At 38.4% G+C, this 15,181-nt stretch overlaps 1 protein-coding gene across 2 annotated transcripts in view; it reads right to left on the reverse strand.

Annotated features, from left to right (window-relative positions):
* LOC149300404 (traf2 and NCK-interacting protein kinase-like) overlaps window positions 1–15,181 on the reverse strand; it is a 98,471-nt gene that overhangs the window by 7,034 nt on the left and 76,256 nt on the right. The window contains exons 19-23 of one of the 2 annotated variants that reach the window (XM_089485354.1): window positions 14,088–14,111; window positions 9,198–9,376; window positions 8,540–8,651; window positions 2,118–2,282; window positions 786–915 (exon numbers count right to left, since the gene is read on the reverse strand). In XM_089485354.1, coding sequence (XP_089341480.1) covers window positions 786–915; window positions 2,118–2,282; window positions 8,540–8,651; window positions 9,198–9,376; window positions 14,088–14,111 — 610 coding nt within the window. The remainder of the gene's footprint in view (window positions 1–785; window positions 916–2,117; window positions 2,283–8,539; window positions 8,652–9,197; window positions 9,377–14,087; window positions 14,112–15,181) is intronic. The other variant, XM_089485355.1, reaches the window with a different exon arrangement.

Consider the following 15,181-nt stretch of genomic DNA (forward strand, 5'->3'; position numbering starts at 1 on the left):
ATAAAATGAAAACGCCTATAATCCTAGCACCTGGAAGAACGGCATTTAGTATGCTTTCATTATCATTGATACAAACTCCAATACTTATTACTCAGACAATGAATAATTAAACGTAGGAGGTTGTGTATACAGATCAATTCTATTAGAAAGTGGTGCATGCGCCACAGTAGCCACGGACTGTTTCTGCTGATCACTTCCCATATCCAATGTCTACAAGATTATTTCCATATACAAGGACCCCAGTTATTCCACCACCAATAAAGGATGATTTGGATGGTTGGGGGTTAACTAAAAAAAAAACAAGACTGTATAAGACTATTCCTACTTGGATGTGTGATGTTCCATCTGCATCATCTGTTCTGTGCAATTTAAGAATACACGCAAACTGGCAAAATCATTTTTTATTGTAAATTCACCGGCTCTATTGACCGTTTACTGAACTAACCGGATTCAAGAACTGATGTCAGCTTAGTAAGAAAGATACAAGTTTTACTAGAGAAAGTAGAAGCATAGGGCTCGTTATGAAACATCATCATACGTTTTTTAAATAGAGAGGCATAGCTAAGTGTAAAAGCTTGCATATTTTGTGAGCTTATATTAGTTTCTTTCAGGAGCAGCCATTTTTTTTGGAAAAGCTATACTTTTGGACTAAAAATCTAAGCAGGAACAATATACCCAATGTAAAGCGTTGAATCCTGCAATAAGGATGGCTTTTTCTAGTGTTGACCTACTCCAAACAAGGAAAGCACCAAAGTGGCTGGGTACAAACCATATATTCCTAATACCTGTTGCTGAGGTCTCTTCCTCATCATCATCGTCGTCGTCGTCATCCTCATCATCATTATCGGTGGGAGATGTCTGGTAAACTCTTGGATCAACAAATTGGGTGAAGGATGCTTTGTTGTTACCGCCATACTAAATGAATTAAAATGATTAAACATCATGTTAAGAGAGTTTAGCGAGCTAAACATAAAAAACAGAGGAACAGTCACGTCAATTTTTCCTTGCAACAGCAAAAGTATTTAATGACCTAAACGTGCTGTTAGCAACATTGCAATAGCTAGAGAGCACCTTCTTTGCCTTCATCCCATGTGTAAAAAATCAACACCTTCGCATTGTTCACATGCTAGTAAACCTGAAACTAAAATGTTCTACACAGACCCCTGTGAAAGAATGGTAGAAGACTACCTTTAGGAGCACACGCATTTAAAGTGCCATTCAGGTTAGGAACTTTTATTCAAGGAGTGCTTTCAGCTCTATGGAGGATCATTCTTAACTACATGTTCTCTACTCCTTTTCAACACATTCCAAATACTCCTTTCTACACAGAATTCGCTTGATGATGAAATGGTTAAGCCTATACTCACGCTTGGGACAGTGGCCGCCACCAAGGGAACTTTATCTTCAATGGACCTTATGTTTGCTCTCTCTCTCTCTCTCTATATATATATATATATAATCAATCTCACAGTGTTTTAAACACAAGCTTTGAAATTATCGTAATCATTTACAGTGCTTTATATATATTGCATGGGGTATAACATACTCGAAGCGAATACACAAACTCTTAATCTGGGCAACCAACATAAATGATGTAGGCATTTCTGATTTGTAAAGAATGAACTGCAGGCATGTCAAGATGAAACGTATCAACTCAGCAGCTTCACTGTGCATTATGAGGGGCCATACCCAGTTTATCCTACCAAAAGAGCTGAGCTAGCCCCACGCAATCAATTGTTGAATCTGCATGGTGAGTTTTGAGGTGTATGAATGTAAGGTGAAATGTGCCAGCTGATTAAGTTGAAGGAATGAAATGTTTCATCTCACCCCAGTTAACTCCCTTACAAGAAGAAAGTATAAGTTGCTTAAAAAAATCCCATTACTTCCAACACATTACTTTTTGCAATTAGTAAAAAAAAAGACACACATTTTAAATAGATACTGTGGTTATCTAACCATAAACCACCAATAACTTCTCCACACAGAGATAAAGCTGTTAACGTATTCACTGAAAGGATTAAGAAGTAAGAAAGCATGCTGAGAGTTACCCACGTTAGTTTATTTAGCTAGCGATATGCACCACTTTGTAATGTTAATTTAGCAGAGCCACCACCTACTTCATTCCCAGTCTGCGCTTCCTGTGCAAGCGTTGAACCTCTCCCCAAAGCCTCAGTTGGAGTACCCACCGGGGAGTGACTTTGCTGGACAAGGTCGGGAAGATTAATATGACCGGCAAAACCATTGCTTTCTGCGTGGCCTGAACGTTTTTTATCCCCAGACGTCTGTGGAGACACAAAGCAATGTACATACAGAGACTAGAAATCTACCCAGTAAGCAGACAGCATTGTCATGCAGGTTAAAGAAGAAAGGGAATTCAGAATCCAGATCATTTTCAATCCATCAAAACAAGCAAGGATGATGCCAATAATAACTTTTATTACAGAAATCCATATCTGCACACTTGCTACTAAAGCTTGAATTTATTATCACACATGCAAAAGAGCTTCTAGAAAGTACATGAAATACCTCTCCCCTGATAAAGTAAAACATTGGGGGATTCTATGTCTGTCATGCCTTATCTATTCTTTTGCCGGTACACTTATGTTTGAGTATATGTCATTTTTCACTTTGGGATATCATAAGCCAACATATGATGTACCAATACATTCAGTGTCCGCGTGTGACTCTTAATTGATATACTTTAGATTGTGGGCTTAAGTGGAGGAAAGCCTTGAATCACACACCAATAATGAATGTACTCACCAATTTTTATATTAATTTTAGCTTCTAGAATTTACGGCCTTTTCAATATACGGAATATGGCCACCATAAACATGTGAATAATATAGCAAAACTTTGCAGTCATGAGGAACGCAAATGAGCACGAGTTTAGGCAGCACTTAATAGCTTCACATAAAGTAAGACCCCTGCCGAACACCTTTTGGTCACTTGTTCCATTAGCATATCTAATTTTTCCTTACCAAAAGGGCAATCCAGATACAAAACCAATATGCCTAAACATTTTGCTTCAATGGCCTCCTCAATGACTTGGTTAGTTTTTTCCACCATACATGGTGTACAAGGGGGGGGGGGCATCTAAACTAACTCTTTAAAACTGGGGAAAACCACCCAAGTCTTCAAATAATTCATGGAAAAAGCAAAACACACTTGCACTATGGAGAGTGAGTTGTGAACTCATACAAGTCCGACGTTAGCGTTACCAATAAACACATCGGAATGGCTAGGATAGGAGAGGGGCCTTTTCGCCAAGATGATGGCAATTTAGAAAGATCTTCAAAGTAATGCACATGTTAATCATACGTTTGTCATTCATGCACTAGTCAAGGGATCCTAACTACTAGGCTTCAATAAATCTATATCTACACAATCTTCTACCTTCTGGAGTCAGCTGTCACACATAATAACCTTAAACCCATAAAATGCAAAGCTTGCCAAACTGAGATTATGAATCCAGCACGTAGAATATGAACTTTCATGTCGGTGCCGCATGAATCCTTCACTGCATGCGCTACTAGGATTGACATTTATTTAATGAAAAGCTGAATATGAAATACTGATCCTCTTAGCTGCCGCAAACCTATTGCTGAGAGGCAATGACTGGAAGAAATAAATTATTTACCATATAGTTTTCAGCGTACATTATTCTGCCCATCTCCTGAGAGACTCTGGGGATCTGATCTGCATTTCTGAATAGCTTTTGGTAGGTTTATTATTACAAAATAATTAGAACAATGCGTGACAAAACTCATTAAATCACACATGAAAATCAGTTCTATTTATTCCTTCATCTGTCCTCACAATTCCACAGTGAACCACAGCAATCTAGTGCGTATAATATAAGAAATAACTAAAACGTAACGTTTGCTTTATTATTTCGTTCATAATAGTTCATTTTTGCGTACCAATTATAGTGGGCTCCCAAGCTAAAAAAGCCACACTTCTTATTCAGTTTTCATGGTACAGGTTTAACTCCGAAACGGATCTGGAAGATTATCCCTGTCATATGTTTCGCCAATCTTGGCACCAAATATTTGAAGACTCTGATGCGAAAGGTCCTCTGTTTGGTTAATTCTGGAACAGTCTTTGAACATCGCTACATTGTATACTATGATCAATTTTAAATTAGATTGACGCAAGATTTCTGAAAAATAAGACCCAATCTAAATCATCTTAATGAGAGGTGACCCACCAATGTACCATTGAGATCCATTTGGTGTTATCAGCACAAAACAGTCGTGAGCAGCACTTAGAGTAATGACCCACTAGTTTGATCGTGAAACGTCTGTACAGAATGTCATATTTCTAAATTTGCATTGGGAGATACATCCTCATTCAACACATTTAGTCCATGACCCAACAGCATTTTTAAATGTATCCATATGTATAACAACTCAGCATCAATGCAATATATATATATATCTATATCTCATTTTGTGAATCATCATGTACCGATGACTCCTTTTACAGGTGACTGGCAAATTGCAGGGCAGTGTATATTTATAAAGAAAGTTACACTATGGAAAGTTATTTATGTATTATTTTTTGTGTAATACAAACCTTGGGTGGAGATAGATGGGAACTAATCATGTGTGAATAGGATAGATTTATGTATCAGACAGTCATGGGCAAAAAAACCTGCTGAGACACTCCAGATGCGTCCTTATCAGGGCAGCAGATTTATATCTGTATTGTCTTAAGGTGGTAAAGACCCCAGTGGGTGATAGGAAGCCTTTAAACCCTGGGAAGAAACTTCAAAAGGTTACAAATATGTCTTTATATTAAAACCAATTGGGATCTTCTCCTTTATCAAGAGACAGTCAGCTTAGTTTAACCCCTTCGTGACAAAGGCTGATTTTACTTTTTGGACCCTTCGTGACAATGGCCGTTTTAACATTTCTGCGCTGCTCGTGTTTAGCTGTAATTTTCTTCTTTCCCGTTTACTGAACCCACACACATTAGATATTGTTTTTTTCAGGACAAGGGCTTTCTTTAGATGACATTGTTTTGATTGTATTATATTATTTACTATTAAAAAAAGTATAAAATATGGTGAAAAATTTAGAAAAAAGACTGTTTCTAACTTTTAGTTGAAAAATCTTTTACTCATCTATAAAAGGTAATAAAAAAACCTGCTAAATAGATTCTACTATTTGTCCTGAGTTTAGAAATACCCAATGTTTTTATGTTTTTTTGCTTTTTTCTGCACGTTATGGAGCAATATGTACAGGTAGCGTTTTGCTATTTCAAAGCCATTTTTTCCAAATCTGGTAATTCTTCCCCCCATGTGCCATTTCGGGTATCTTTGAAGCCGGCCAATACAATTTACCCCATCAAATCATATATTTTTGAAAACTAGACAGCCCAGGGTATTCCAAATGCTGGTATTTTAACCCTTTCCAAGCACTTATTCTACCATAAGCCTTTGTCAAACTTTATGGTAGTAATTTTTTTGCATTTGTTTTTTCACACACATTTTACTTTAGGTATGAATAAACAGGTTCTGGTATATGTCACTATAAAAAAACACCCCAATATGTGTTTAGCAACATCTCCCGAGTACAGCGATACCTCACATGAATGATTTTGCCTGGCTGTTTGGGGGGAAAAAGGGCCACATTTGGGGCATGCACATTTTTCAATGTTGAACTTTGGCATTTGGGGATCCACTGCCCATGCCCTATTTGGTACATCTTTGAGCCGGGCCATTTCAGTGTGCCCAATAAAGCTATATATTTTTGAAAACTAGACACCCCAGGGTATTTCAAATGCTAGTATTTTAACTCTTTCCATGCACCATATCTACCACCAGTCTTTGTCAAACTTTGTGATGGTCATTTTTTTGCATTTGTTTTGTCACACACATTTTACTTCAGGTATGAATTAAAAAGTGCTGGTATATGTCACTATCACAAAACACGCCAATATGTGTTCAGCAACATCTCCTGAGCGCAGTGATACCCCACATGAATGATTTTGCCTGGCTGTTCGGGGGCAAAAGGGCCACATTTGGGGCATGCACATTTTTCAATGATGAACTTTGGCATTTGGGGATCCACTGCCCATGCCCTATTTGGTACATCTTTGAGCCGGGCCATTTCAGTGTGCCCAACAAAACCATATATTTTTGAAAACTAGACACCCCAGGGTATTTTAAATGCTGGTATTTTAACTCTTTGCATGCACACATTTTACCACCAGCATTTTTTCAAAGTTTGCAGTAGTATTTTTGTGTGTGTATTTTTCCCACACACACCTACTTTATGTATGAATTTACAGCTCCTGGTGATACCCCACATGCATGGGTTTCTCATTTTTGGGGGGAACTAAAAGGCCACATTTGGTACGTGTGCATTTTTCTAATTGGAAATTAGATGTGTGGCCATCCTTCCCCCCCCCCCCCGTGTTAATTGGGACCTTGTTGAACCCCGGCCAATTCAATAAATCATAAATTTTTTTAAAAGTAGACACCCCATGGGCATTTAATATGCCAGTATTTTAACTCTTTCCATGCGAGAATTGTTTTAAGCTAATATGCTAATTTTAGGACTTGCTCACAAAAATATATTTTTTATATATATATATATTTTATTTTTTTTTTGCCTTTTCTTTTATTTTTTTAACATTTTTTTTCAACTTGAAGGTTCCCCTGAGAGTGACATCAGTGGGAAATTTTTACATTTTACTGGTTTTTTACTATTTTTTTCTAATTATTATTAATTTTATTTTATTTTTAATTTATTTTTTCTAATCACACTGATTAGAAAGCTGAGCTCCATTGACTTGCATGGTTGAATGCAGTACCTATATTCAACCTGCAAGTGGAGCCAGAGTTCTCTAGAGGGTCTGGAGACCGTCTAGCGAACTTTTTAGACTTTATTGGTTTTCTTTATTGAATTTTCCCGGACCGCCGCCATCTTGCTGATGGCGAAGATCACCGGCAGCTGCGGCTGTGACCGCTCTCCGGAGCGGTCACAGTCCATCCCCAGGTAAGTGTTTGGTGTCGCTGGATGCCTCCTGATCGAGGCATTCCAGCGACACCATTTAAGTTTAGGAGGCGATCGTTGATCGCCACCTAAACGCTTTTAAAACGGGCGTCCGCCGCCATACAAAGTATGGCGGATGTTGACGCCCCGGGGAGGGTCCAGAGATGGCCCCTTTGTGCCGATAATGGCGTTGCGGAATGCCTCGAGGTCGAGGCATTACAGCAACGCCGTTTCGGTGCAGAAAGCGAAAATAGATCGCTTTCTGCACCCGTTTAATGACGTGCCGGTCCTGGCACGTCATTTGTCGTTATCGACTTGAATTTCCGTGACGTGCCCGGACCGGCAATTGTCATCAAGGGGTTAAAGAAGAAATGTTATCTCTATACAGGAGAAGGGATATATCACACACCCGGAGATCTCAAAATGGGTACATATGAGCATGTCAACAGGAATATATATACTATAAGTGTATGTCTGTTGACGTTGGGATTGTAGTGTTGTATTGTTTTATATTTAAAATGTTTTAGTAAAAAAATCATCATGATTTCATTATAACCAACATTGTGAAGTCTTGGATATCCTGTTATTGTTTTCAATACATTCTACTAAATTCCGGGTGAAGCGGAAGCGTTCAGTTCAAACCCTGACATTAGATATAGAACAGGGATTGCGTTAATTAATAAGCCCAAGAGTGTGTGTATCAGTCCATGTCTTATAAACGTATCCATAGATTAATTTGTCTGGGTAAGTTTAGCTATCTCAGCTAGAAAGACACATTAGCATTTAGTAGATACATCCAATCATTATCATTAAGACCATCCGATGATGGTGTGCTGTACATAAAGCATATATTTTTATTTAACTATATATATATATATATATATATATATATATATATATATATATATATATATAATTTTAATCTGTTATTAAACATTTTTCGAAGATTGATGATCAGACTAGTAGGTCACACCACTCTAAGTGTCCCTCAAACTACTTTACTGATACTAAAAAAGGGACACAGCAGAGAACTGGTTGGGTACCTCACATTAATGCGATATAAAATGTGACAATAACTATGTCCTCCTGAATCTAAATACGTTTTGGCAATCTGTACTATTCTGTACAATTATATTGTAGGTGTGTAAATGGAACATATCAATTTTGCATAAGAACGAAAAACTTATATGATAAATGCCTTGTGTCCATACCCAATAATAAATGATTAGCTATCATCGAGGCCAGCTTATAGCCTATTTGTGCACAAAGCAACTTTGGGGTCTCCCTGCATCTCTCACGGCTTCAAGGTCATAGGTTACACTACCCCTGCTAAGACATCTTCAGGACCAATTCAGTCCTACAGGTGAAGCTCACTAGGGATGCCCTTTCATAATGCTTAGTGAAATTGTGATGACATGTTTCACAAGTTTAAGCCCATTTAATGGTATTTTTTATGTATATTTCATAGATTACTATTGTGTGCCTTTAAGGGAGTACAACATAATGCACAGCAATGCCATTCTATAATTTGTTACCTCTCTTATCATTAAAGTGCCTTCTCTTGAGACGCTGAATGTTTCTGGCTGGGAAGATTCAAGGCTTTGAGATCCAGCATTATATGGCTCATTGTTTCCTGGCACAGTTGGGCTGCAGATGAAGAAGTGTGGAAACACCAGTCATTTATTACATCAATTTATATAAAACAAGCAACATAATGGACAGCATTAAAAATGACAATGCTGGTCCAAGAATAGCTATTTTTACATCATTCATTACATCACTTTAGATAAAAAAACAAACAAGATACCGGAGAGTAATCAAAAGCGAAAATGCTGGACCGAGAATTGCTATTTCCCAAGAGTGCAAACAGACAACCTGGTAGCTTTTCAGGGTAAGTCCCAATTTTTCGAGAACATTTGGCAATTTGGGTGGCACAACTTGCTGTTTTTAAGTGAGTTCCCACTGAAATCAGCAGACTATGAACTCACTAAAGTTGAATTCCCTTGTCAAATAGTGGATATGGCAAGCCCTCAACACCTTGGAACTTGTGAATCATCCTAAGATTTAGCTTCTATCAGTGACAACACACATTTGCTTTAACTCCCACAAGAGCGGAGGACGATTCTATAGCCCTGCCTTCCTCCTCACCTTTTGCATGCTAAGTACTTTCCTCCTACAACACCTGCTACTTACATGAGTCTTGGGATGTCGGTAACTGAAACCGTTCCATCCTGGTTCTCACTCTCTCCATCTTCTTCCTCGCTGGTCTCAGATTCCTCACTGGACGAGGAATAATCCGTCACCTTTTTCATTGGTCGGTTTGTCTCTTCGATACGTAGCTCCCGTAACTCTTTGGCCAATGCAGTCAGGTCCTGGAAGAAAATAGACAAAGGGGCAGTGCTTTAATCAGGGAAACAGGTTATCTAGGTTTACATACATGGAGGTTGTCCAACTTGTATCCTTTAGTGCCTTGAAAATGTGGTATATGTGGTATATCTCTAGGGGCCATTGAGAGCTTGGCTTAATAAGACATTCTGAATTCTGGCAGGACACTAGCCAGAAAAGATGCAGTTAGACAACCATGAACTACACCGTAAGTGAATACCGAATAGCATGACAAAGTTGCAAACAGTTCAGCTGGACAAACGGACAACTAAAGAGCAACAGCAAAAAGTGAAGAGAAGAAGAAGTGTTTGACCTTCTTTCCAACCATTGGCTTTCCTGTGCATATATACAGATGGATAGCGCGTCTGTGAAGTTTAATAGGTTCTATCATAGTAAACTGGAAAACATTCTACCTATACAATCGTCTACTAATCAACATTAAATATTATTCATCAATATCAATAATAGTTAGACTATTTGGCTGTAACTGCATTGAAAAACACTTTAGAAATCATTCCCTCAAATTTTCCCTATAGAAATACAGTTGGAAAACATTCCCAGAAGGTTTGCGAAACGTGAATAAAGCGTAACAAAGCTTCAAGAAGGTTTGCCATTTTCTCGGTTTACTATGATTTTCATATGATTTGAGAAAATAAAAAAAGACAGTATTGCTTTAATACAGAGACATAACAGGTGCTGCATGAAGAATACCAAAATGCATTATCTGGACATGCTTGTAGCCAATGTGAGTGGTTAAGCGTGAGGACTCCGCAGAAAATGCATTCGCTGGATCTCTTGAAATAAACATGCATATGATGAACAAAGTACTGAAGTCGTTATTCTTACCATTTCCCCCTATAATAGTGACCAATGTAGACACCCAAAGCATTCGGTCAGAGACAAAGGATTCAGGGAGAAAGAGACTTATTCAATATCACCATGTTTAACAACAATGTCCATACAGCACCATCACACTAAGAGTTTATTAAAACTATCCCTGATAAGACACGTTCTTGCCAGGAACCCATTTTTGCAAGAAGATATGTTTATAAAGCCTCAAGGATGCCAAATGAGAGCAAATTCAATACATTAGGCCGTGGGAAGCACTAGAAGTTATTATACTATACTGTATATTATATATAAATATACATTCACACACACACACACACTTTAAATCACAGGATTTATCGCTGTCAACTACAGAGCAATAGTTTAAGTCGATAGCCTTATTCAATAGCTTTAAACAACATATTTTGAATGGCCTCCTATATTCTGTTACTGCTTTTAGTACTTGTAGAGGCAGCCGAGAAAAACCATGTGCAACTTTCTAATATCCCTTATCTTTTTCATTCTGATTTATGAATTTTTATTTCACTCCCTCACTTAGTTATTCCTCTCTTTTTTCATCTCAAGAACTTTCTTTTATCACTTTACTCTCTTCCAGCTGTCAGCGCTCATCTCACACTTCATCAGTTCCACGTTCTACCTCTTTTTCGAGAAAATTCCCTCAATTCTGGGTCCCCCCCCGCCACTGCGATTTCTTACTATAGACAATTATGAGACACTCCAGAAATCCCACTAACCATACCTTGCTTACTCTGCACTCCTCTTCCTCTACTTTCCTCTGGAGTGCACACTCTGTGTGTAATTAGCACAGGTGTGTACATGGAATGCGTAGTAAGTTTATGGAGAGACTTACATATTTTTCTTTGTTGGTACAATAAAAAGGTATCAACTTCAACTAAGGACTCTATTAATGATACAACTGTAAAAGGTATATTAAGACACAAAATGAAAATATCTTTCTATGCGACTAACTACATCCTCATAAAAATGTATTACTGAAATGATGACTCTGTAGTGTAGCAGTTCTTTAATATATAAAGCTGGGTTTATGACGGGGGAACGTATGTCCTAAAATACTGCAAAGAGGTCACACTTTGTGCAATTTGTCTCAGCGTGAGCAATGAAATCTCAATTAAAAATTAATCAAACGACCTGGTTTTCAGGCAGGGATCCAAAGAAAACACAACCCAACCAGGTGCGCTCGTGTCAACCAATAATAAACAAAAAATACTAAAAACCGTGATAGTGCAGATGTATAAAAAGCAGAACTGACTGATTGTGAGTGCATAAAGTAAACCTATCAGTCAGTTCTGCTTTTTATACATCTGCACTATCACGGTTTTTAGTATTTTTTGTTTATTATCGGTTGACACGAGCGCACCTGGTTGGATTGTGTTTTGCGAAGTTTCAACACCTGGAGAGTGTGTTACAGGGTTGCAGCTGTGTAGGCAGTTCAAGAAGGGTAGTATCCCCCTTTTTTCATCTTATTTATTCACTTTACATACGGTCTGAGACTGGCTTTCACATCCTTTCGCTCTTTTACACAAAGGGATCCAAAGAAACCCTGGACCGTGCCTTAAGGTTTATGACGACAGAGGGCACCATGCGGTTAATAGGAGTATACTAGAAATTGTGCAAATACAAAGTATGTTGCCCAACAGTTTTTCTAGAAGAAACATTTGCCTCAGCTCCTAATTTAAAGGTCCACTACAGCCTTATTATCATGTTAAATCCATATTCAAGTCAATTTTGCATGAACGCCAGTAATTGTTACTGCACTCAAACTGAAAGACACTCTTCGATTTTTGGAGTTACATAATGAGGCTTATATCTCCTTTAAGGCCTCCCCAGCTGTCTCCATAGAAAGCAGGAAGCATGCCTTGGTATAATTCATACACATGTTCGGCCAACAGCCTTTCCAATGACGCTCTCACTGAAATCACATGTATGATATCCAAACACCAGTGTTTTCCAAGCATACATGTGACCCATGGCTAATGCTTCAATGGCAGCAAGGGGAGGACTCAATGAGACAGAAGTCTCATTTTCTAACTCAAATAACTAATACATGCAGTAGATTGAATTCGAGTACATGCAGAATGAACTCCCATGGGCATTACAAAATATAAAAATTTCGTTTTGGGAACAAAATTTTTCCTTGAATTGACTCGTCAGGGATTCCATCCTTACTTAAGTCACTGTTGTTCACTCGACTGGCCTCAATTCAGGAAAGCCTGCACCTTTTGTGGTATAATATTAGTGATTTTATAATTTCCAGACCCTAATCTAAGCTCCTGTATTCTGATTTTAACATAATAAACAACACTGGGGTCTATTCGTTAAAAGGCGAGTCAGCAGGAGAGCTTGAAGGAGAGTTGTGGTTGTAACGCTCTCACTTTACTATTATGAAGGGTCAACACAGACAGGTTTTTACCGAGTTGACCCTGTACAATGCATAGTTTAACAAAAGAGAAGACTCAATGAATCTCACTGGTTTAACTATACATTTTACAGGGCCACCAAAGTTCTTCCTGCAGCGGAAGCTCATTGGGGCTTTATCTTCATATTGTATTATGACGTCAAGAAGCTGAAAACACAACTCTCCTGTCAATTCTCCCCTTTTAAGGTTCCATATCTAGAGCATGTTAATCTGAATTTAATGCTGTCTTTTTCTATAACAAATGCCTCGTAACTAAAAGGGCAAGAAAGGTATTTCTTACCGTTTTGTTTTTAGTTTTCACTCGCCGCGGCATGATCTTTCCATCATCCGCGGGTATTGCCTGTGAGATAACGGCCTGCAGAGAAGTACCAAGCGGGGACATCAGGATACAAGAATCTTGGGTTTTTGTTTTCTCCCAAGTTTCCCCATTCACCCCTTTTACCAAATGTGCAGAAAACTTGTTTGCAAAGCGTTTCTTTTTTTTGCAGGCATATTATGTAATGGAAAGTCACAAAAGGATTATGTGTAGAAGAACAATGATCAGGCTTAATGGACTACTAATGGGCAAAAATCACACAATTGCGTAAAACGGGCACACAGAATTCCAATATTTGCTGAAACGTCCATGCATGTAATAATCCCATCACATGTAACAGACATGCATATTATTTACATGACCTCCATCATCCATACCATGCATCAACACTGGGTGGAACCCTATTCCATACAGAATTGTGGGTCAATGTTGGTTCACTTTCAGTAACGGGTTATAGGCTGCTCTATAAACCAAAAGCCTCTCACAGGCTTTATCAAAATATACATTTCACATGCTTTCATATTGTTTTACTTTGTATTTCAACGTCAGGAGAAAGTCATCATAAATAAGCACGGATTTCCAGCCATAGAAAAAGCTCTACAAATAAGAACGTCTCTGTTTCATGGACAAGAAAACCTGATGTTTTGAATGGAAGAAAAAGAATCGAGCAATTACTTTAGAGCCATAGCTTGCAGATTTACAGATGAAGCTTCTCTTAAGGAAAAGGGTACACCTTGAACGGATATAGTGGCTTCCTCATTTAATACTGCATAGGAAGGCTGATGATATATGTAAGTAAAGCACATAATCTCAAATAATGTCAGCAGCAAGGACACAAGCAGTGGTGCACACAGCTGAAATTCATGCTGAAAGGAAGTTAAATCTCAAACAACCTTCCTTCGGACGAGTTTTGAAGTCGGTTTTTAACCTGCAACTTCCTATACTGACAATGCCTGTTCAGAATAATGTTGAGCCCCCCTCCCATTATTCAAATGAATGGTAGCGACTTGTTAATGAAGTGTTAATGTGAACACACAACATTTAAAAAGGGCCACCGAAATGAGTTCCAGCAACTCCCTGCAACAGTGTCACTAACCTCATCTATAGCTTTCTTATAGCTCTTTGAGAAGGGGAAGCAAACCAGCAGCAGAGCAGAGCAGGTCAGAGGGAAGCCACGGGAAAGGAAGCAGGTTAGAAACACAAAGGTTAGACTTGTGCTTAGAAAACTATTGGAGAAAGCAATACAACACACAAAACTTTACCAAGAGATTAAAACTGATTAATGACCTCGCTGCCAAAATGCATGAAAAGACAGTACAAAATAGGCATATTTCATGTTAAAGGCATTTTGTATGGACTCCAGTGCATGTTACAGCATGTGAATCGGAGCATGCATTCTTTAGTCACTGGACAGATTGAATGAGACTTCTGTCTCATGATTCCTCCCTAGCCGCTTCCACCAAAACCAAGAATCATACATATGTTCTGCAGAACTCACACTCGAGCAGCATAGGGATAGTGATGTTTCCCTAGCATACGTGTAATTCTACTTTATACATGGGGAGCTCAGCTGGGCATACTGAGGTATACTCCCTGCTTTCAGTAAAAGGTAGCTGGAGGAGGAGTTAAATAAGATTTTCTAAATGAAGAATGCATGCACTAATCTACATGCAGTACATGTCTTTCCCTAACCTCGTTGAGCGGTGAATATGTAACAGCCTCGAGTCATTGGAAGGCTGGCAAGGGGGTAATTGCATAGTGGGCTGGCCTAGTTTTGGACAATACTAGAGGTTTTTTTTTATTTTGTGTGCGTGAGTCTTAAATGTAATTTTTCCATTTAGTAATTGGGGATAGTAACAAGTCTCAGGCAGTATTTAAACCGTTATAAATTGCGATGTTTCTTAGGGCTATATGGCATGGGAAACTCAGTGGCTGCCTAAAGGCAATTGCATCAATAACTTTGGGGATAGCCCTCTGCGTATCGGGCATGTTGTCTTACAACAGGCTTAAATTAGTAAAATTAGTAGAGCATTTGGCTGCAAAGATCACCAATCTTTTGCGATATCCCTATACCGGGGAAATTTTGTATAACTACCTTCAGACAGTCTATCACAATGACCATCCTACCTAATGTTTCCTAAGTATTCAATGAAACAATGATATGCAGCACAAAGACAGTCCATTTACACA

Source organism: Sceloporus occidentalis, unplaced genomic scaffold (assembly GCF_023333645.1).
Source record: "Sceloporus occidentalis isolate IW3139 unplaced genomic scaffold, rSceOcc1.0.p SCAF_25, whole genome shotgun sequence".
NCBI classification, from domain to species: domain Eukaryota; kingdom Metazoa; phylum Chordata; class Lepidosauria; order Squamata; family Phrynosomatidae; genus Sceloporus; species Sceloporus occidentalis.